Here is a 21,016-nt window from a genome sequence, read left to right on the forward strand (position 1 = left end):
AGATAAACGTAGAAACAGATAACTGATCAGAATTATAATTTATTTCAATGCAGTGGCAATTAAATCAGAACGGGCATGGAGCACCCAACATACACGCAACAGAACAGTAATTAATATGGCACTGATTTTGTTTTTGTCCAGTAAGCTCTACCAGGGACTACATAAAGTCGGCCAAGAAGTAAGAACAGACATACGCTGGCTGCTGTCAGCCTCTCTCGCGCTCACTATCTCACTCTCACACATACACACAGTAAAACAAGTGCCGTCTCCGGCCAACTGCCTTGTTCTATTCACATTTCAGAGGATACCCAACAGACTGTCACAACATGCCGCCCCTGATGCGCTGCATCAGTAGTTTCTGCCCCCCCCCCCCCCTTCCCCCCATCATCCGTCCACCACAGCCACTTTTAACACAGGTTCATCTGAGGTCAAATCAGAGCTCCTGGCTTTGGGAACGGAACCAGGAAGTAGAGGTGGAGGGGTGCATCATGGGAATAGAGCTGCATGAGGTCTCTTGCTGGGAGACAGATGCGAGAGATAGATGAGTGTTTTTAATCAAGGATCATGAAGAGGTAATATCGGTCAAGGACGGTTAACCAGTTGAGTGGACCCTAGGCTGCTGCTTTTGGGTAAATATGTGCCAAAGGAAAAGTGTCACTTTAACCTAGCCTTGCCTTCCAGGAAGGGCATGTTTACAGCTGACAGACCCCTCCCACCAGTATATCATCACGCGTTGGGTTATTCCAGTGACGCATTGCACTAGGTGAACACTGGCGTGGTTTTGCATGGTAGAGTGTGGTATTGCATCAAAGAGTATGACATTGCGTGGTTTGGTGTGTGGTGTGATTGGCTCCGATACTAAGATCTGTCCCTTTACCAACAATAACCACCACCCCTTCAGCCTCCCTGCCAGTGCCCCAGTGTGGACCCTCATGAAAGGGGGTCTTTGTGGCGGGCACAGCAGCGAGCGAACAAGCTACAGCAGCAGGCGTCCTCCTCAATGGGGGCCGTTTGTTTACACCCGCTAGCGCCGTCATTCTTCATTAGCAGCAATGATGCTCATCAGCTAGCCTCTCCACTATGAAGAGTACTGCCTAGGAGTCCTAACAAAACACACACACACACACACACACACACACACACACACACAAACAGCCTCTCTGTGGTGTGTATGTGGCAGGGTTTGTCGGTCGCTTCATGTCGGCCCCGGGGCCAACGAGGTCAATCTACGTGAGAGGGGCAGGAACACGGCCCCCACATCTAGCTCTGCATCACAGAGATGTGAGACACCTGCCGACAGAGAGAGACAGAATGAGAGTGACACACAGCGAGAGAGACAGAGAGAGACAGAGAAACAGAGAGACAGAGGGACAGAGAGACATGGGGACACAGAGAGAGAGAAACACTGAGAGAGAGGGACACATAGAGAGAGAAACACAGAGAGAGGGACAGAGAGAGAGGGACAAAGAGGGAGAGGGACAAAGAGAGAGAGGGAGGGACAGAGAGAGAGGGACAAAGAGAGAGAGGGACAGAGAGAGAGAGGGACAGAGAGAGAGAGGGACAAAGAGAGAGAGGGACAGAGAGAGAGAGAGGGACAGAGAGAGAGAGGGACACAGAGAGAGAGGGACACAGAGAGAGAGGGACAGACAGAGACAGACGGAGACAGAAACAAAGATAGAGGGACATAGACAGACAAACACAGAGAGAGATACACAGAGACAAAGAGAGAGGGACAGAGAGAGACAGAGACACAAAGAGGGACACAGAGAGAGAGGGACACAGAGAGACAGACACAGAGAGAGAGGGACACAAAGACAGAAAAAAAACACAGAGAGAGGGACAGAGAGAGAGTATGTTTTATAGGACACTTCTTAACAGTAGACCAATCGATTTAATAGAGCTTGATGAACATGCATGGGAAGACAAAGGCAGCAATTTACCAAGCATCTTCAATGAGTTACTGGATGTACATGATTCTTATCGGAATTCATTTTCACATTGTAAACACAGACATCATAAGACCAAGAGGTTCCCATAGTCTGCAACTATAAGGTCTGATATTAGGAAACAAGTGGTTCTCACGGTCTAAGTCAGGAGTCTGGTTACTTGTCAATACGAATACCGAGAGTCTGAAGTGTTTCTCAGTTCATATTGAAATGAAAAAAAAGAAAAGAAGGGGAAGGAGAAAGAGGGGAAGTTTGGTGGAGAGGGCTGTCATGGCTCATGGCTGTGGCGTTAGGTCTCGTGGTTATGGTTAGTAGAGGAGAGGAGCTTTCTTTGAAGTGCAAAGAGAATATATACTAATTCCTTTTAAATATTGATACCATTAGTAACCACAGGTCACATATCACTATTTATCACTGGTATATCATTAGGATGCATTTTAGTGAGACAGACAGACAGACAGACAGACAGACAGACAGACAGACAGACAGAGAGATGCAGAGCGAAAGACAAAAAAAAACACAGACTGTGACAGAGAGGTGGTTTTAGAGAAACTGCAGTTATTCAGTGCCATTGACCCAGACTACACAACAAAGCAAATAAACTTAACACTGTTAGCTTAAACTCCATTCCACAACTTGACATTTCTGTGGGATCTAATTGAACCTACCTCTTGAATGGTGTTTCCCAGCAGTTCCTGGCTTTTCATCACCTTCCTGGAAAAACACAACACAACCAGTCGGTATAAATGCCTTGTTGTGTTGTGAGAATAAACACCTTTTGTCGGTTTTTGCTTAGATCTACCTGTATATCCTGCGTGCCACAGACACAGTGAAGCTGCCTGGGAGTTCGGGCTGGTATGTGGAGGGAATTATGGCATAGGACCCAGCGGGCAGGCAGCAGGCCAGACTAACATCCTGGGTGTAGCAGTGGGGCACGCAACTAGCTACAGGCTCCTCATCCAGGGGTAAGGCCATCACAGACGCCCCTTCTGGGACCTGGATAGGCCAGACGGAAACACGCACGCACACGCACGCACAAGCACACACACACACAATAATATATCTCAAAGTGAACAGTGGTCATTAACTGACGACATACAGATCACATGTCAACGTAAACGCTGTAAAGCATACAATGACTAAAGAAGGGAAGAAGAGCCTGCCAGGCGTCTGCAGACCTTGTAGACGTGGAAGCCGATGGCGTACAGGTCGGCGTCCGGGCGGTTCTGCCGCAGGCTGACCCGGACGTCGACGCCCGGCGACGGCGGCGCGTCAGCGTGGCCGCCGAGGGACAACAGGAAGCGGGGGTTCTTCCGGTGAGAGGGGGAGTTCCGGCTGCCCCCGGCACTGACCCCTGCCACCCAGCCGCCCTGGAAGTCGCAGTGGTCCCACTCGCTGTCCGCCAGCAGGGGCAGCGGAGGGCCAGCAGGGCTTCTCATGGCGCTGTGGGGAGGACACAGACGTTCATTGGTATCAGGTTCATAACAGTGTGGCTCGGTCGGTAGAGCATTGCATCAACACGTCCACGGTTAGGGTGCGAACGGATGCACTCTTGGTGGCGCTATTGTAAGAAACTTTGGATACAAGCGTAATTAGACCACCTAGTTCAACTGTAGCAAAACTTTGGCCAAAGGCCAGAGTGCACGGAATGGAAGCATCAAAAAATTACAAAGGAAACCCCAAAGTAGAAAAACCGACGGAAAGTAATACTGCTGAATGAGGAGTGAAAACATGATGTGGTGTACGGAATATAAAGTAAGCATGAATATCAAAACAATCTGGGCTACGACCTGGTATGCTGAAATAAAGGGTTCCTGGTTCAATTCTAGTGTCAAGTTGCTGTTGCGCAAGACACACAACCCTCACCTTGCATGGCTGTCATACAGGGTGAATATTTCGGAGATTGCTTTGATAAATTATGATGCGTGCGAACAGATGCCTTAGAGGTATCCCTGATACAAAACACTGCATAGTAGTTGAAGTGGCTGGCAAGAGCACCATCTTAAGGCAATCCACTGACCGTTGACCTTTACCAAGCTAGCTGTTAGCGGACTAGGGTTTTAACCTGAGCGAGACCGGGCCGGAGGAGAAGGCCCTGATGAGGAAGCTGCTCTGGGCTCCTGCCAGGAAGGTGCTGGGGATCAGAAGGTAGTGGCCCGGCTGCAGGTGGCCGTGGAGCACCACCTCCCTCTCGTAGGCGTGGCAGTGTGTGGACGCAGAGGGGGCCTTGTTCAACACCCGCGCCAGGTTGAAGCGCTTCTTCTCTACCTGGTGGCAGACCAACGCAGACACAGAAGACACTATTTTACTACAGTTGAATCATTTGGCAGAGGGCTCTTTCCGTGTCAAACTACAGTGAGTTCAGATTTAGGACCTTCAGATGGAGGTATGGGTGGGGCATCTTGCTCAAGGACACCTACAGGTCGTGATGTGGGGTATCGAACCCGGTACCTTTGGGCTTGGAGTCAGACACCCTAGTCACTACCCAATCGTGGCCCAAAGGGAGACTTGATTTGCAACACTGGGGAGATGGTAAACAAACTATAGCACATGCTCTTTTATTTTTTTGCCTACCTTCCACATGTGCAGGGCTATGGCCTGGTAGTGCAGGGGTTGAGTGTTTGGGCCGCCCTCTAGTGGATTGTGTGCGTATCGCTCTTTGTTGCCCCTACATTCCCCTTGCTGGTGCAGGGAGACAAGCACCTCGCCCCTCTCGCTGACTTTGAGCCAGAACTTGGGGTTAGTGCCGTAGCTGGTGCAGTTCCGGCAGCCCCCCGCAGTGAGCCCCCTGGTCCACCTGCCCGGCAGCTGACGGCTGTAGCTCAGGACGCTGCCTGCGGACGAAAGGAGGTCAGACACCAGTGCTGCTCAATGCATCCCCGAGGGGCACTCGAAATAGAGCTTATTAGATAGTGACGCACCAAACATTGGTATGATCCAATCACAGTTCATATGTGAATGATACTCATAGCAAAGAGCCTGTATTGAAACCCCAGAAATAGCAATTTGAAGTTTTGTATAAATATTTATAAATGCACTCACTAAATCTATGTGAATTAAGCTTATATCAAAGGCTGGAATAACCATATTCATGATTCTAAAAAGAGGACCCTGCAGCTATGTTTTTTCATATTGATCTATAGATAATTATAATATCATATACATTTAAAAATAATAATGCTCCAGCATTATTATTAATATTTCTGCACATAAAACCATATCACGGTTATCATGCGCATGATGTGAAAAATCGTGCTCAAAGCATCAACTCTGTGTCCGAGAAAAGCCCAGAAGGTTGGACCATTAATTCCATCTGACATTATTGGCTCCAAATGGCTCCACAACACTCGCATTCATAGAACTCTTCCAATAGCCGCGCTTCATGGTTGATCTGATGAGCGGACGGTGTACCGGTGAAGATGCTCTTCAGGTGTCCGTCCTCAGTGATGGGGTAGCCCACGGTCACGTCGTCAAACTGGGAGAGGAACTCTGCCTCATCCACCCAGAACTCCCCTGCCTCCAGCCGGCCCTGGAGCTCCACCCGGAGGGCGGGGTCCACAGAGCTCCAGCAGGCCTCGCTGGGAACACCCGAGGAGGGATATACGTGTTATATATACGGTTTAAGAAAGAAAGAAAGAAAGAGAAAGAGACACACACACACAGACGAGGGGTTTTGAGAGGAACCGCATTTATTCAGTGCCATTTACCTGGACCGAATGATTAACAAGACCTACTTTAATCAGCCAAATTAGGAATTGTGTGCATCACAATAGAATGGGATAGTAATAAAAATGAAAAAGAAATAAAACTGGATGCGAGACATCAACTGTTAACAGTTTGGATGTGATACAAAGTGCTTTCCCATGCAGGTGGTCACACACCCTTTCAGCCAGGTCCCGCGTCGTCCCCAGGGGTTTCTGATCCTGAGCAGTGTCAGGCGCGGCCCTGACACCGTCTCCACGTCCAGCCACTCAGTCACACTCATAGCGTGGTACTGCTCCAGATCAACACCACCTGTAGCCATGACAACCATCCAGATCACTTCAGTCTCGGGGTGTACTCAAAAAAAGGCTCAAACTACCGGTACTCTTGATTTATTTGAAGAAATATATTGGATTTCACCATTAAAATATTATCCTCAATTTAAAACTCAAAAGCTTTAGAACGCTTTGACACACTGCTGTCGTGTCATGTGTATAAAAAAACACCCTAATCAGACACCGGAAAGAGATATGTTGACGATACAGGGGAGACTGGGGATGGTATTTAGCCAACTTCCAAGCAACCTCCTGTCTGTCTGAAATTTAGGGTCCAAAATTACCAAACCTTTTAGAATATTGTATTTTTACCTGCCTGCAAGAATGGAAACATCTATTGGCCAGAGGCCACACATGTAATGAGCTATAATGAGTAGGCCTAATCACCATCATTAGCTGGTTGAAGGTGTTCAATTTGGACCATCCTTCTTTAAAATTCCATGAGATAGCCACACACACACACACACACACACACACACACACACACACACACACACACACACACACACACACACACACACACACACACACACACACACACACACACACACACACACACACACACACACACACACAGGGCCTGACCTCCAGGGCTGCTGTGGGTGGAGCAGCTGAGAGCGCAGAGGTCCCTGACCGGGCGCAGCAGGCGGAGGTCCAGCCTCCTCCTCTGGAGACGGTCGCTGTCTTGCCCAGACCCCTCCGCCTCATCTGCCCCTCCCTTCTCCAGGCTCCAGCGCTCTGCCAGGCCGCCGCTCAGGTCCACCAGGGCCTCGGACACCTGTCCTGCCCACAGACTCTCGTAGGAGCCATGGAGCCTGGTGGACCACAGAGACATACATGAGTGGACCGACAATGTACTCTATGTCGACATGAAATCCCGAATAAAATACGAGGAGGACAAAACTTTATATTTGATCACGAAATTGTAAGCGAAGCCACCTTGAATCATCAAGCTTCAGCGTGAGATAAAGAAAAAAGAGCTTTGAATTTTTAAATCATGAAATATAAAACCCTTCACAAGCTACTCACTTAGCATAGGCCTTCTCCAGTAGTGCTACCCAGAATGCCGTGGGGGAGTGGCACCGAGAGAAGCACAGAGTGGAACCAATGCAGGGCAAGCGGTCATCGATGGTAACCATAGTCCAATGGCCCTTCTGCCAGATATGAAACTGGAAGGACCCCTGGTACATGCAGTCCCCCCACAAGGGCTGGTCTGGAGGACAAACCTAGGTGTCATCGAGGGAAAGCAAGGGAGAAATACTTAAAAAATCCAGAAGATTTTAAGTGCCCGTCTGCTTTGTGAAGTGGGCTGCGACCAATTCTACCAATCAGACAGGTGTGCAAGGCTGAAAGTTAGAACATGAATTTCTTTAATGACATTGCACTATTATTTTATCATTTCGGCAACTTCTGAAATGACATATTTTTATGCTTGCATGGCTGCTATCGTTTGCACACTGCACGCATCCCATTGGAGTAACCATTAAAACAATTCAATGTGACAAGTTTCATTTTATGAAACAACCCATTTAAATGTTAATTGCTTGCCAATAAATAAACATTACTTAAGACAAACATTTTTATATTTTTTAATTACATTTACCGTAAATGATTGCCCTCATATTGTTCTGACATGTTATTTCTATCTTTGTAACAAACTTTTAATTTCCTAGTGTTTGAACAGTGCTATATAAACAAACTTGCCTTGTCTTGCCTTGCAAATCAAGACGAGCGTAACCACACAGGCGCATATATGACTCTACCTTGTTCATCAGATGTTTGTTCTTCAGCAAAAAAGTGCAAGCACAGAGAAACCAGCAGTCTCCCAGCAAGCCCTGTTTAGCGTGGCCCTCATTGATGTTGGCAGGGAAGAGAACGGGACAATCACACAGTTCCTGGGTGGGTGACACAAGTATAAAATAAAAATACCATGAAGAAAATAAGGGAGGTGGTGCATCGGGTTAAAGCGCGTACCATGTAGGCACAGTCCTGACCGCAGCGACCCGGATTTGGATCCTGCCCGTGGTCATTTGCTGCATGTCCTCCCCTCTGTCTCCCATACCTCCCTCTCTATCTCTCTCTATAATAAAGCATAAAAAAAATGCAAAAATAAGTCTTTAAGAAAACAAGGGAAAGTATATTGGGGAACAAATAATCCAGACTGAGAAAGTCTCATTCGTTTATTTAATTTAGTGAATGTTTCTATTGTTTTTATTTCCATAACGAGACTCATACTTGGGGTTATCTCAGCCATGGTTGAGGAGGAATTGGGGGGAAAGGAACTTTGGCTTTGACTCAGTGACGGTTTTAGGCACGGGCGAACCGGGCAGTCGCCCGGAGCGCCATTCTTTCATGACACGTGGGAGTGCCACGATCAGATATAAAAAAATAATAATCATCTGCGCCGGCTTTCTATGATGTATCATAACATTGTGTGGTGAATTGGCATATTGTATTGGCGCCCCCTATGGCTGCAGGCGCACCTGCTTTTTGAGGTGCCTTGCACAGACGGACTTAAACTCCCACCGAAGTCCGTACAACATTTTCAAAATGCAGCTCAACCTGTTTAGACTTCGGCTATTCATTAGTTTGTTTTTTTTAGCTTGATGTGTTTTGCAATGTCCGTTGTATTGTATTTGCTCTTTGTGAGGTATTGTGTGACGTCCAATGACGTTTACTCTTGAAAAGGTACTATTGGTGCCTTCAAAACAGTCGGAGTTTGCGGGAATTTCGGGGGTTGGGACCTTTAGAACGGAGGAAATCACCTTGAACACTTTGTAAAGTCGCAGATTTCCCTCAGAACTTCGTGCGCAAGTAGAGCAACCCGAGCGTCAGAGTTGACGTCACAACAATCATCATATCATATCACATACTTCACTATTGATTGACGTTGTAACCGTCTGTTGGCATCGACTTTGCTCAGTTTTAAACGTTGTGTACTGGTAAACAGGCTCTAGATAAGGGGCAAGTTAGTGTAGCCTTCCATACAGTGGCAATACAATGTGCTTCTAATAAATAAAATAAATAGTATCTAATGAAAAGGATAGTAGGTGATAGGCTACAAGAAAATAAAGCCGCGCGAACTTTAAACTGATCCTACTAAGTTCTGTATAGTTCTGACTGTTTTTTATCGTATAAAAAAAACCCTGCTCTATGATGAACAGCATTAGATTTGTTGTAACTAATTGAGCCATTCAGGAAGGGTCTTTCCCTGGGTTTTTTCTTCGTTTGTGTTTTGGGGAAGTTGCGATGCACGTGCCAAGACTTAGTCTAATCGAATGAAACATTTATAGTTCCGTAAATAAAACTTTTATGGATTTACCTGTGGGCGCCGCCAGGTGACCTCGTCCTGTAATCGCGCGAGGGGAGAGGAGCAATCAGAGAACAGCGAGCGATCGTCCGATGGAAAGTCCGAGTCGTCGAACAGAGTGGCCCTTCCATCTTCCCCACACTTTTCAATATCCATTACTTATCTTGTCCCTGACCACAGGTGATCCTTGACTTGAACAGTCTAGATCAGTCGGCCGTGGCCCCATTTACGTCGTTGGCAATGTCATCATCCCGGTAGTTTTTACCTTGAATAGTAGAGAACAGCAGTCACGTATTATACAATGAAAACAATGGTTTCATGTTAATGTAAAGGGCTGATTAGAGGTTATGCCCTTAGCAAAAGTCCGCTTTTATGTAAAGTAGCCTTTCTTATATTGTGTATTGCATCGTCCCTAAAGCTAAGGGTAGACATAATTAAAAATAATAATGGGTGAACATGATTATCCAGTTATTGAAGCCACACAAGTGAATGTAAATACTGTTACTGAACAGAAGGAACATATTTTTGCGTATGTGCAAAACCTAGAACGCGATAGCAGACGGATTCATAACTGGAGTACACCCTTACATCTTACCTGTCATGTCCTACAGTGGGCTGCACCATCGGGCGTTTTGATGCTAGTGATACCATTCCAATAACGACTAGCTTATTCTAGCTTATGTAGCACGACAGGAGCTTATATACCTTAATGTAAACACTTTTTGCTGCGATAATATTTAAGCAATATTGTTTATTTTACCTCACCCTACAAAAGATTAATAATAGCATAATTTACAGCTTCAGTGACATATCCCCAAAACACAAAAACTCATGCTCTTCCGGTTGGATACTGACTTGCCCATTCAAAGAGTGAATCCTTCCGATGCTATTGAACACCAGTGCCACCTAGCGTAAGAAAATAAAATGACCACCTGTCTTGGCTGGCAGAAAGGGCTCCAATTACTGTTGCGGGTTTTTTTGTGATATGGCGTTGTTGGTAGGTATGGTAGGGAGAAACAGTGAGAAAGTGAATGCATTAATACAAATAATGCACAAAAATAACGATATCTCCAATTCAAATATAATATTTTATTAGGTCAAGACATAGACAACAAAAACAACTATTTACAATGAAATCTTAATGTTGTGCGTTTATGGCATCCTGGATCAACTTGCTTTTAAGATAACCATGCACCTGTTGGGAACCTCAATAAAACATTTGATTACTCCTTAAATCACTGTTTATCCAGCTTAAGGATAAACCTATTGGGACCTATAAAGAGAAGAAAAAAAAACACCCCAAACACACGACTTTTCGCAACACTTTTCTGTTGGCAAATGAATTACTGTCCAATGCACCTGGGAGGTCTAGCGTCAATTAGTGGGAAAATACCTGTACTATTAATGAAGTTTGATGCAAAACTCACTGCTTTCAACAAGACCAGTAGTCATCATGGTTGGCACCCTAGCCTTGTTATCTATAGCATTAATAGTATCTAGTATATGGAATTCAAACACAAAGTTTAAGAAAACGATACTGTGTTGTTTTTTTAAGATTTATTTTTGCATTTTTATGCTTTCTTGTAGAGTGAGATAGAGAGGAAGGTATGAGGGACGTGCAGCAGATGACCACGGGTAGGAGTCGAACCCGGGTCGCTGAGTTCAGGACTGGGCCTATATGCACTCGACCAAGTGAGCCACCGAGGCACCCCAGAATTTTTATGTCTGCCAGAAACAAAAATCACTATCGATTTTAGGCAAGGCCTCTGTAAAAGTGACATCATCTAGGACGCCAATTCACCAGGGCGACACCCTGTAGGAAACAAATTAATAAATCCGTCAGACTTGTTTTGGTCATAAATTGTTCAGTGATTTATTTTCCATTTAAAATGGACCTTTTGCGTGACACTTCTGAACATGTAGGATGTGACCTGTGGCCCCAAGATGATCGGAAAGAACCCTGGTTTCAGGAACAAATGCAATTGCAATGATGATGCTGAATGTATTTGGGTCAGATGGAACCCCTGATCTTAAGCCCACTTCCCTCAATGCTTGTCACTTCTGATCAGCAGTACCAGATTGCTTATTAATACATTATAGATAGAAAGATAGGTAGTGCGATTTTATGTTTGTATCTTTAATTAGTATTTTATTTTGTTGAACTATCAATTTTCTTGATCTAACTATATTTGATTGGTATGCACGTTTCATTTTCAGAGACAATCTGAAGGTGCTTGACAGTGAATAGAAAAGTTCAACACATTTTATAGTTTTAAATGATACAGCAACATAAGGCCTGTTTTAAAGGATGCCTTGGGTAATAGATAATGTATAAGTACTATAACAATGGCACGTAACAATGGCACGTTAACAAAGGCTGTGGTTATTCAAAAAACGACAAATTCTCATAGGTTAAGAAAGTATGTCATATTTGTCACGGTTGACCTACTTTACAGTCACTCGTGCCCTTTTTCTCTTCTTCTGAGTACAAGATATAAGTGCAAGTCTTCCTCTGACCTAAAAAAGCACTTTCATTTTATGACGGCCTACACACTTCCTATGTCAATGGCATCAAGTAAACCCACACATATTTGATAAAGTATTGCACAAACATTGTGATTTCTTCATCGGATGCATACCTGTTGAGTAGCATAATCGTTAACCTGTTTCAATGGGAATGTGTCGCAACTTGACTCAGGGACAGGGACTCCTGTCCAGCCTGGCAACGGACGACGCGATCATCTGTTGCCAGGCAGGTTTGGAATGGATTACGTATGGATGACACGCCCGGTACAAATTTGGCAGCCGGTACAAATTTGGCATGACACACTCCTTCATTGAGCGTGACAAGACAGGTTATTGAAACCTGCTTTAAACACTCAGTTTACTAGCTAAATTCGATTAAACAATTCAATACAATACAAATATAAAGTAAAAACAAGTGTTATCTAGCGATCCGTTATCTGTATTATGTTATTTCGTCTTTGGAAACATGAGCCGAATGTTTTTCGAAACCTGCCCAGCAACGGACAACCCAATCAAATCAGTTGTCAAGTTGTCAACAACTGATGACGTAGGCCGGTACAATTTTCGCCTCCGGTACAATTTTAACTTGACAACGGTAGCATGTTTAAACCAAAAACGCTATTTAGATAAAGGAAAACGATAGTTACGTATGTAACTACGGTTCTATGAATTCCGGATGACCGCCAGAGGCGGTGCTTTAGCATTGGATGTTCCATCTCGCGCATGCGCAGGTCGAGTAATTATACCAAAAAAGTCAGCTGTGACACCTGGGTGACCCGAGAAAGTCTATATATTCCGGAGTCACCCGAGGATCTGTTCCAACTGGATCTTCTCGCGGAATCTGAGAAGTCTGAGTGACAGAGAACTCTGGCGGTCATCCGGAATTCATAGAACCATAGTTACATACGTAACTATGGTTCTATTTATTCCTACTGACCGCCAGAGGCGGTGCTTTAGCACTGGATGACCAATACCAAAAAGGTCACGAAGAGTGCTCCCCAATCAAGGGCTTGAAGCCGTCGACAAGACAGCCGTCGCCACAGGATGAGGAGCAGCGACATTAACCCTGTAGTATCGGGCAAACGTACATGATGAGGACCATGTAGCCGCGGAGCATATGTCCTGAAGTGGAACCCCCTTCAAGGCAGCCCATGATGTAGCCATACTCCTGGTAGAGTGGCACTTAACGGCCAAGGGCATAGGGAGCCCCTGTGCCCTATAGGCATTCAAGACCACATCCACAACCCAGTGGGAGAGTCTCTGTTTCGACAGGGCAGCCCCCTTCCTGCAGCCCCCGTAACAGACAAAGAGGTTATCTGTCTTACGCAAGCTGGTTGTCGCTTCAACATATGCTCTAAGCGCCCGCACCGGGCACAACAGGTCTGACACTCTTTCTGCACCCCCTGGAGAGCCTGGGGGATTGAAAGCAGCCAACTCGATTGATTGGTTTACATGATGGGGAGACAATCGTTTGGGTAGGAAGGATGGGTTCGGCCAGAGCACCACTCCTGACCCATCTGCGTGCCAGCGCAAACACGCCTGGCTCACTGACAAGGCATGGAGTTCACGACCCGTTTTGCAGTTGCAATGGCAAGGAGAAATGCCGTCTTGATCTTGGTCTCTTCGGAAGCAAAGAGATCCGCCACTGCCCTGCCATACCTGTCCCAAATCATCCCCACCACCTCCGGATGGAGTCTCCACTCTCCGGGGGGTGGCCCTTGGCGAGAGAGAAGGTCTGCCGCTGTGTTCCGGACACCTGGAACCTTTGACAGCCCTCAGGCTTAGAAAATGGGGGAACGCCCACGGAAGGAGCCTTTGCGTGACCCGCAGGCTCTGCCTCCATCTGGTGCCCCCCTGAGTGCCTGAGAGCTAAGAACACCGCAAGGAGTTCCAGCACATTTATATGCTCCAGTTTCTGCTGGGCATCCCACTGGCCTCCGACAGTCCTGCACTGCCATACTGCACCCCAGCCGGAAAGGGAGGCGTCCGTCTCCACAACCTCCCGCCGGGAAGCTATCCTCCCTAAGGGCGACCCCGCAATCAGGTATGCCCTCTCTCTCCAGGGTCTGAGGGCCCGAAGGCACCGCCCAGACACCCTGACCATCTTGTGTCTCTGCCACTTGGGGTCCAAGTGGAGACCATTCACCCAGATCTGAAGGGAACGCAATTCCAGAAGGCCTAGTGGGACCACCATTGATGCTGAGGTCAGCATACCTATCAGTCGAAGGAAGAGGCTGTATTCCAGGAACTTCCCCCGCATGAAGCGCAGTAGCAGCTGCAGAATGGTAGCTGCGCGCTTTGGAGAGAGGCAGGCTCGCATGGCCACCGAGTCGAGCACCAGCCCCAGATAGCTCACAACCCGCCATGGTGTAAGGTTGCTCTTGGTAAAGTTGACCATGAGGCCAAGCCGGTCCACATGGCTGAGGAGCATGGCTGTGTCCCTGACCGCCTGCTCCCGAGTTGGGGAAATGACCAACCAGTCGTCCAGGTATGGCAGTATCGCCATACCTGTGACCTGTAATGGTGACAGGGCTGCTGCTACACACCGTGTAAATATACGCGGGGCCAGAGACAGCCCGAACAGAAGAACCGTGAACTGGTACACCTTGCCCAGAAAAGCAAAGCGGAGGAACCGCCTGTGACGTTGGGTAATAGGGACGTGAAAGTAAGCGTCTTTCAGGTCTATTGATACGAACCAGTCCCCCTGAGCGATAGCCTGGAGGACGTCCGCAACACGCAGCATGTGGAAGGGAAGAACCTTGAGGAACTGATTCAGCCCTCTCAAGTCCAGAATGGGGCGAAACCCGCCATCCTTCTTCGGTACCAGAAAGTAGGTTGAGTAGAACCCATCGAGCTGTTCTTGTGGTTCTACTATTTCGATAGCACCCTTCCCAAGGAGGGTGGCTACTTCCTGTCTCAGGACCAGGGATCTGTCGGGATTGGTGACCACGGTAACCTTGATCCCGCTGAAAGTAGTGGAGTGTGTACCCGTTGGATAGCGTGGACACTATCCAAGGGTCTGTGGTCTGCACTTGCCAGTAGCTCAGGTCTTGCTGAGAAAAGCGTCCGACGACCGGCCCTTGGACTTCAGTACCTATCCCCCCTGCCCCTAGCGGCCCTGGGGGGGCGGCGGCTGGGCGCAAAACCTCTTGGCGCCTGAAATGCCACCCGTGGCGCAGAGCTACGGCGCTGGTCAGCCCGTGCTGAGAAGTGCTGGCCCCTCGATTGTCCACCTGAACGTGGTTGAGAGCTATTGGCATGGGGTACCGCAGAGGCCCCCGGCCTAGAATGAAGCAGAGGTGCACGCCGTAAGCTAGCAAACTGCTGGCTAGCCTGGCCAACCTGTACACTTCGCTCCAGGGCCTGAAGAGCAGCTGGCCCAAACGTCTGGCCTGGGACCACTGGAAGAGAGCGGAGGGTCCGTCGACACACCTCCGACAGGGGTGACTGCGCCAGCCAAACCTGGCGGCGCGCCAACGTAACAGTTGACATTAACCTGCCTAGCTCCCTAGTCATGTACGCAAAAGTTTGCAGTGAAGCATCACTGAGGGTCTGTGCTGAAGGATCAACACCTGACCCCCGTATAATCTGAGATAGCGCCAGAACGATGTGAGAAAGCGAATTCCCAAGACGTCCCACACGGGCAACAATGTTGTAACTCCTGGTAAGGAGGTCATCTGTAATCCGGCACTGGGGCCGAGGGCAGCGCGCATCGGTTCTCAGAGCCTCGTCTGGGGAGACAACCAGGGACGCTATAGCAGGCTCAATCGGAGCTAACTGGTTCAAGCCATAAGAATCAGCATTGGCCATAGTTGCCAGACCTCTGCTATCACTAGTGTGCTGGGAGAGAGCCCTTGAATCTGGCCAGCATCTATGAAGCTCTGCGATGTACGGCTCAGAGGGGGGCAAAGAGAAAACGGAAGGTTGAGTGGCCTGTGGAAAAAAGGCGTTCACAGGTGCAGATGAAACAGGAGCTTCATCCAACCCCAGTCTTGCCAGGGCCATTCGCACGGCTGGTCTAACAGTGTCGCGGCCGGACACTGACCCTCTAGCCGAGCCGCCCAGAGACCCTTGAGAGAACGCCTGAGAGGCAAGGGACGCTTGCTCTACCTCCTCTGCAAAGAGGCTACAGGACGCAGCTGTAGACAGCATGTCATCCTCTGTATAAGTGGGTTGCGCAGCCGCAGGGGCCGCGGCTGGTACACCCTGAGCTGGTTGGAGGTTCTGTAGGAGGGCTTTAATCTGAGCAACCTCATCCGAAAGCGTATCCACCTGGGTCGCCAAGTTTTTGACCTTACGGGACTTCCGGGGGGTCCCCCAGCTGCCGAGGCACGGTGCCACTAGGACCAAGACCCGAAGGGGGCAACCCAGGTCTGCCCTCCACCTCAGCCAACCTAGCTAGCCTCAGTGCATTAGGCATGAAACTACAGTTCATGCACGGGTTATCTGACACTGCTTCCCTCAGGTGTTCAACCCCGAGACATGCAGGGCACTGGTCATGGCCATCCTCCGCCTGCAGGGAGGCCATGCAGGCTACACAATTATGGGTGCTTAGCATGTCGGCAAATTAATTGCAAGCAAATTAATCAGTAGGCTAGGCAATCGAGCTTTAGGCGAGAGCACCCGAGCAACGACGCGACACCCCGACAATAACAGTGACGGCAAGCTACAGGCGAGAGCACCCGAGCGACGCGACACCCCGACAATAACAGTGACTGCGAGCCTTGGAAACCCAAGCAGCCCACTGGAGAACAAATTAACACAGGGTAGGCAATCGAGCTTTAGGCGAGAGCACCCGAGCAACGATGCGACAGCACGACAATAACAGTGACGGCAAGCTACAGGCGAGAGCACCCGAGCAACGCGACACTCCGACAATAACAGTGACTGCGAGCCTTAGAAACCCAAGCAGCCCACTGGAGAGCAAATGAACACAGGCTAAGCAATCGAGCTTTAGGCGAGAGCACCCGAGCAACGACGCGACACCCCGACAATAACAGTGAAGGCGATCCTTGGAAACCCAAGCAGCCCACTGGAGAGCAAATTAACACAGGCTAAGCCATCAAGCTACAGGCGAGAGCACCCGAGCAACGACGCAACACCCCGGCAACAACACAGTGACGGCGAGCCTTGGTAATCCAAGCAGCCCACCGGAGAGCAATCAGCGCAGGCTAGGCAATCAAGCTACAGGCGAGAGCACCCGAGCAACAATGAGCCCGACAAAACAGTGACGGCGCGCCAGGAAAATACAGTGACGGCTTTTGGAAACACAAGCCACTCACTGGCGATCAAATCAAAGAGCGCAACTGGCTAAATAAATACAGTGACGGCGGCTTGGACCCCAAGCCGCGCACTGGCGCATACAAATGAGCAACCGGGCTTAGGCGAACGCACAGGAGAAACGGTGCGAGACCGAAAGAATAACACAGCGACTGAAAACTAGCCGCCAATTAATGCTCTAAGCAAATTAAAGCAAAGGGTAGAAAGGTGAAATCAGCTGCCGCGCTAGCCGACGGATAGTCGACTGCGCGTAGCCTACACACTTTACTCACCCCTGCCGAAATCAAACAAATTGCAAGTCGCAGCCCTTGGTGGACGAAGTCAAATCAAGGCACCAACCCTTGGGTTACAAGGCGACTTGCGACAAGCAAATATGGTATCTCTTACAACAAACAATGTTTGCGTGTCCTGCTAGTACGCTACCGCGAGAAGATAGAAGGAACAGACTTGGGTGACTCCGGAATATATAGACTTTCTCGGGTCACCCAGGTGTCACAGGTGACTTTTTTGGTATAATTACTCGACCTGCGCATGCGCGAGATGGAACATCCAGTGCTAAAGCAGTAGGTCAGTAGGAATGAAATAGAACAAGGGCTATTTATACATGAGGAGGGGAACACAGGTGAGATGAATCAGGGACCGGGGAGGCAATCACAGTGGAGGAAGTGAACGACAAGACATGAGTGATTTTAACTTGGCATGAAAATGCTCAACAGAATTAACAAACTTTGCGTGACATAACAGGATGTTTGTAAAGGTGTGGTACTGGAAGACCAACAGTTGTGACGTTTCTCATTACTCAGCTTCCCATTGTGCTGTAATTTGTTATCTTTGCATAATATATAGTCTATAAACTCCCTCCCATCGAGTTCATTTGGCATACATAGATTAACACATTTCTGAGTAACACATTTCCCTATATTACAATGATTAAATGTAATTCAGATAGTAAGAAATTCAGTTAGAAAGCATCTGTCATAATACCATCTAATAATATCAGATAATTGAGCATCGTCTTACAGATAATTAGTTTAGCAACCTACCTGGCTGCCTATCATTTGATGAAACCAGAGCCTATTGGCTTGATCATTCCTAAACACTATTCTGCTCCACTCAACAAAAAAGAGACCAACTATGAGAGATTTCTCAAAATTTTTATCAAATTCTATAAAGATATGCATGCCAAGCATCATGGGATATTAATATTACTCCTAATCACCGGATATCCACATTGAACAACAAGAAAGTCTAGTCCCAACATGGAGGTCACTACCCTTAACTTGTTATAGGTGTTGCCTTATTTTGCCGTAGGACAATGTGGGGAAGTTTTGTTGAAGCATAATGCGTGGGTAAGTTCCACAGGTGTCCCATTTCTGAGTGGAACTTTCTTGCCCCGCCTTGCAGAGTGTTGATTATAAAGGATGAGGAGATTCTACAACACAGCCATAACCAGAACTCTTTAGCCCAGAAGTGAGAGAGAGTGAGCTGAGAGACATTACTGCCCACACATAATAAGCCATGGCACATGTCAAAGGTCTAATGATGGCCCTCCTGCTCGCCACCATCTGGCTGTACGCTACCCCGACATCTGCAGGTAAATATGAGGGTCCATCTATCTGTATTTCAATCTAAAGGTCCTGTCTGTCCGTCTGCCTGTCTCTGTCTGTTTGTCTGTCTGTCTGTCTGTGTGTATCTAACAAAAACATGTCTTTCCCGCAGCACCGCATGCATGCTGCAGAGAATTCACCCGGGGCAAACTCCCTTTCCGTGTCATAAAGGGTTACTCTGTGCAGTCTGTCGTAGAGCTATGTCCCATCGATGCCATAATGTGAGTCATCAACACTGCTGTGAGCTTTATGTCTTCTAAAGACACCGCCAGCCACTTCAAACACGCACCTTAACGGTTTACTTTTTTTTTTTCTTCATAGTTTCCACACAAAGAAGGGACAAGCATGTGCAGATCCTGCTTTATTCTGGGTTCAAAACTACATCAACCGAATCAGGTAGGCTTTTGGTCCGACTACAATCACTCTTTTGTGTGGTCAAAAGACAAACTCTGTAAACTCTCCATCACTATGTCTCTGTGGGGAAACCATCACCGTTATCTATTTAACTACTATGCAGGTCGAATGGTTTTTTTCCACACATGGGTGTCGTATGGTATGTCTTATAACTTGTTAATTAAGGCCTAGATTTGGAAAACTTTATTTCAAATGATTTACCGTTTATATATAAAATAAGATTAACTATTTTGCAAATATCGTTATGACTTTGCATAATGACACCTGCTCTGCGACCTATATTAAAACCGATACAGTAATTTCTAACAGTTGTAAACTGGATTTAAATTGATAATACAACCCATAATAGGCGTTTTTTGTTAATCGTTGGCACAACACCTGTCACCGGACAAGGCCTATATGAAGACTATTGTTATGCTGCCCTCAAAACGATTGACTATAAAAAAAAAAACGACCTGCTCCGCCGGACACACACTAAGAGGAGCATAGAAGATATAGATCCAACAAATATGAGTGCTCAACAATATATATAGTTTTTCATTGTTTAGAACAATCTCAAGAGTACAGAACATGTTTATTCATTTAACGGGCTAATGTTTTCATTGGCGCTCTTCCAACTGAAGTTCCCGGCATTGGCATCACCGACTGCAACAAAGTGGGAATCTCAAACGAGAAGCCAATAGATCAATAGATAGGGGGCGGGGCGTCGCCACGCAGCCTCAAAAAGGAGATCACTCTAGTGTAGCCGAGCATGGACCTAGGAGCCGAGCCATGCTTTGCCATTGTCAAATCGCATGGCCGAACGCGTGCTGCACTACGCAGTAATGCATAAAGTACACTGAAGTTCAACTTTCGTCCCTCCCCTTCGACGTGCCGCATTCCCCCCGCCCGCACGCGATAGCTCGTCCCATACAAATTGAATGGGAGCCCATTTCAACGTCGCTGACAGGTCTGCGGGCGGGGTCCTGGCCCGGGGTCGAAGCTGTAACACGTGATGCCATACGGCAAGTGATGTCATCCGCTGACGTAAACTTACTGAGGGCAACCAGCCAGGTTATTTTATTCATGAGGAAGTATAAATTACACCTTGACCACAGAGCACTCTGGACATCTAGGGTCAGCTCGGCTGCTTCAGCACCCTCTGAACATTCACGTGTCCCCTAACTGAAACCCCTTCTTTTTCTTTAATTGTCATTGCAGCAGAAAAGCCAGGACACTTAATCAGAGCCGGCTGTGATGCATTCACACCAGAAGAGAAAGAAGGAAGCTTGCTGTGCTTAATATGAGGCTTATATGAAGATGATAATCGAACACAGGCCTACTCTTGTTGTATGCCCTTGTGAAAGGCATCAATTGTACAATTATAAAATGTTGTCTTCCTTGTATGTGGCTTAACAGAAATGGCGGTCATAAGAAAGGCTTGTAAATTATTTAAATTCGTTAAATTATGCTATTTATATAAAGTTAACATAAGTTATTTTGTGTAATATTATGCTTGTTGAGATCTTTCCTTTTTTATTATTGTAATTTTTAGCGTGTGAAGACGTTATTTGGTAAGCACACTTCGTAGGCTGAGTTCCTGCTCATCTTGTTTGAAGGGAAAAAATACCCTCCTGTGCTCGGGTGACGTGGCCAATGGAAAACCCAGACGTCGCGCCTTTGTTTTTAAAGGAGGATGTGAGAGGAAGAATTAATGCAAGTGGAAGTATAAAGAGCCTACACGTTTGGTATAAAGGAAGTTGTATCCATGACTCAAAAAATCTGGATTGTTTTGTTTTTTAGAAGTTGTATGATGTTTGTTTGTAAAATAAAAATAGAAACATTCTGCGGACAACCTGTACCGCGTCTTTACCTTCGGGTTGTGGAATGGGAGGTTCTCAGCTTTTCTCTTGCATT

General features: G+C 47.2%; 2 protein-coding genes across 4 annotated transcripts; one reads left to right on the top strand and one right to left on the bottom strand.

Annotated features, from left to right (window-relative positions):
* Nucleotides 1–19: 19 nt before the first annotated feature.
* Nucleotides 20–10,171, bottom strand: capn10 (calpain 10). Of its 3 annotated transcripts, none has more exons than XM_030363709.1 (13): nt 9,889–10,171; nt 9,306–9,558; nt 7,747–7,878; nt 7,013–7,209; nt 6,569–6,798; nt 5,828–5,960; nt 5,358–5,524; nt 4,521–4,780; nt 4,012–4,214; nt 3,125–3,389; nt 2,749–2,942; nt 2,615–2,660; nt 20–1,405 (listed from the first exon to the last, which is right to left on the bottom strand). In XM_030363709.1, exons 2-13 carry the CDS (start codon nt 9,447–9,449, stop codon nt 1,196–1,198), a joined length of 2,181 nt encoding a protein of 726 aa, XP_030219569.1. In that variant the 5' UTR covers nt 9,450–9,558; nt 9,889–10,171; the 3' UTR covers nt 20–1,195. The 3 variants fall into 3 exon arrangements, with proteins under 3 accessions (XP_030219569.1, XP_030219571.1, XP_030219570.1); XM_030363711.1 differs by having other exon boundaries at nt 20–1,290; nt 9,889–10,170; XM_030363710.1 differs by lacking the exon at nt 9,889–10,171 and adding an exon at nt 7,958–8,063 and having other exon boundaries at nt 9,306–9,429.
* An 8,362-nt stretch (nt 10,172–18,533) lies between these two features.
* On the top strand, nt 18,534–20,951 carry ccl20a.3 (chemokine (C-C motif) ligand 20a, duplicate 3). Its single transcript, XM_030364048.1, has 4 exons — nt 18,534–18,693; nt 18,819–18,927; nt 19,028–19,102; nt 20,321–20,951. Exons 1-4 carry the CDS (start codon nt 18,618–18,620, stop codon nt 20,355–20,357), a joined length of 297 nt encoding a protein of 98 aa, XP_030219908.1. The 5' UTR covers nt 18,534–18,617; the 3' UTR covers nt 20,358–20,951.
* Nucleotides 20,952–21,016: the final 65 nt, after the last annotated feature.

The sequence above is a fragment of the Gadus morhua genome, chromosome 8 (genome assembly GCF_902167405.1).
Source record: "Gadus morhua chromosome 8, gadMor3.0, whole genome shotgun sequence".
NCBI lineage: Eukaryota > Metazoa > Chordata > Actinopteri > Gadiformes > Gadidae > Gadus > Gadus morhua.

What these genes read in the sequence shown, in the direction of transcription:
- ccl20a.3 (XM_030364048.1), top strand. Translation starts at nt 18,618, where the DNA reads ATGGCACATGTCAAAGGTCTAATGATGGCCCTCCTGCTCGCCACCATC. An exon ending in TGTCCCATCGATGCCATAAT is followed by an intron (nt 18,928 to 19,027) that starts GTGAGTCATCAA and finishes TTTTCTTCATAG; the next exon opens with TTTCCACACAAAGAAGGGAC. An exon ending in AACTACATCAACCGAATCAG is followed by an intron (nt 19,103 to 20,320) that starts GTAGGCTTTTGG and finishes TTGTCATTGCAG; the next exon opens with CAGAAAAGCCAGGACACTTA.
- capn10 (XM_030363709.1), bottom strand. Translation starts at nt 9,449, where the DNA reads ATGGATATTGAAAAGTGTGGGGAAGATGGAAGGGCCACTCTGTTCGAC. An exon ending in TAGCCCTGCACATGTGGAAG is followed by an intron (nt 4,215 to 4,520) that starts GTAGGCAAAAAA and finishes GTCTGCCACCAG; the next exon opens with GTAGAGAAGAAGCGCTTCAA. An exon ending in GTGGCACGCAGGATATACAG is followed by an intron (nt 2,661 to 2,748) that starts GTAGATCTAAGC and finishes GTGTTTTTCCAG; the next exon opens with GAAGGTGATGAAAAGCCAGG.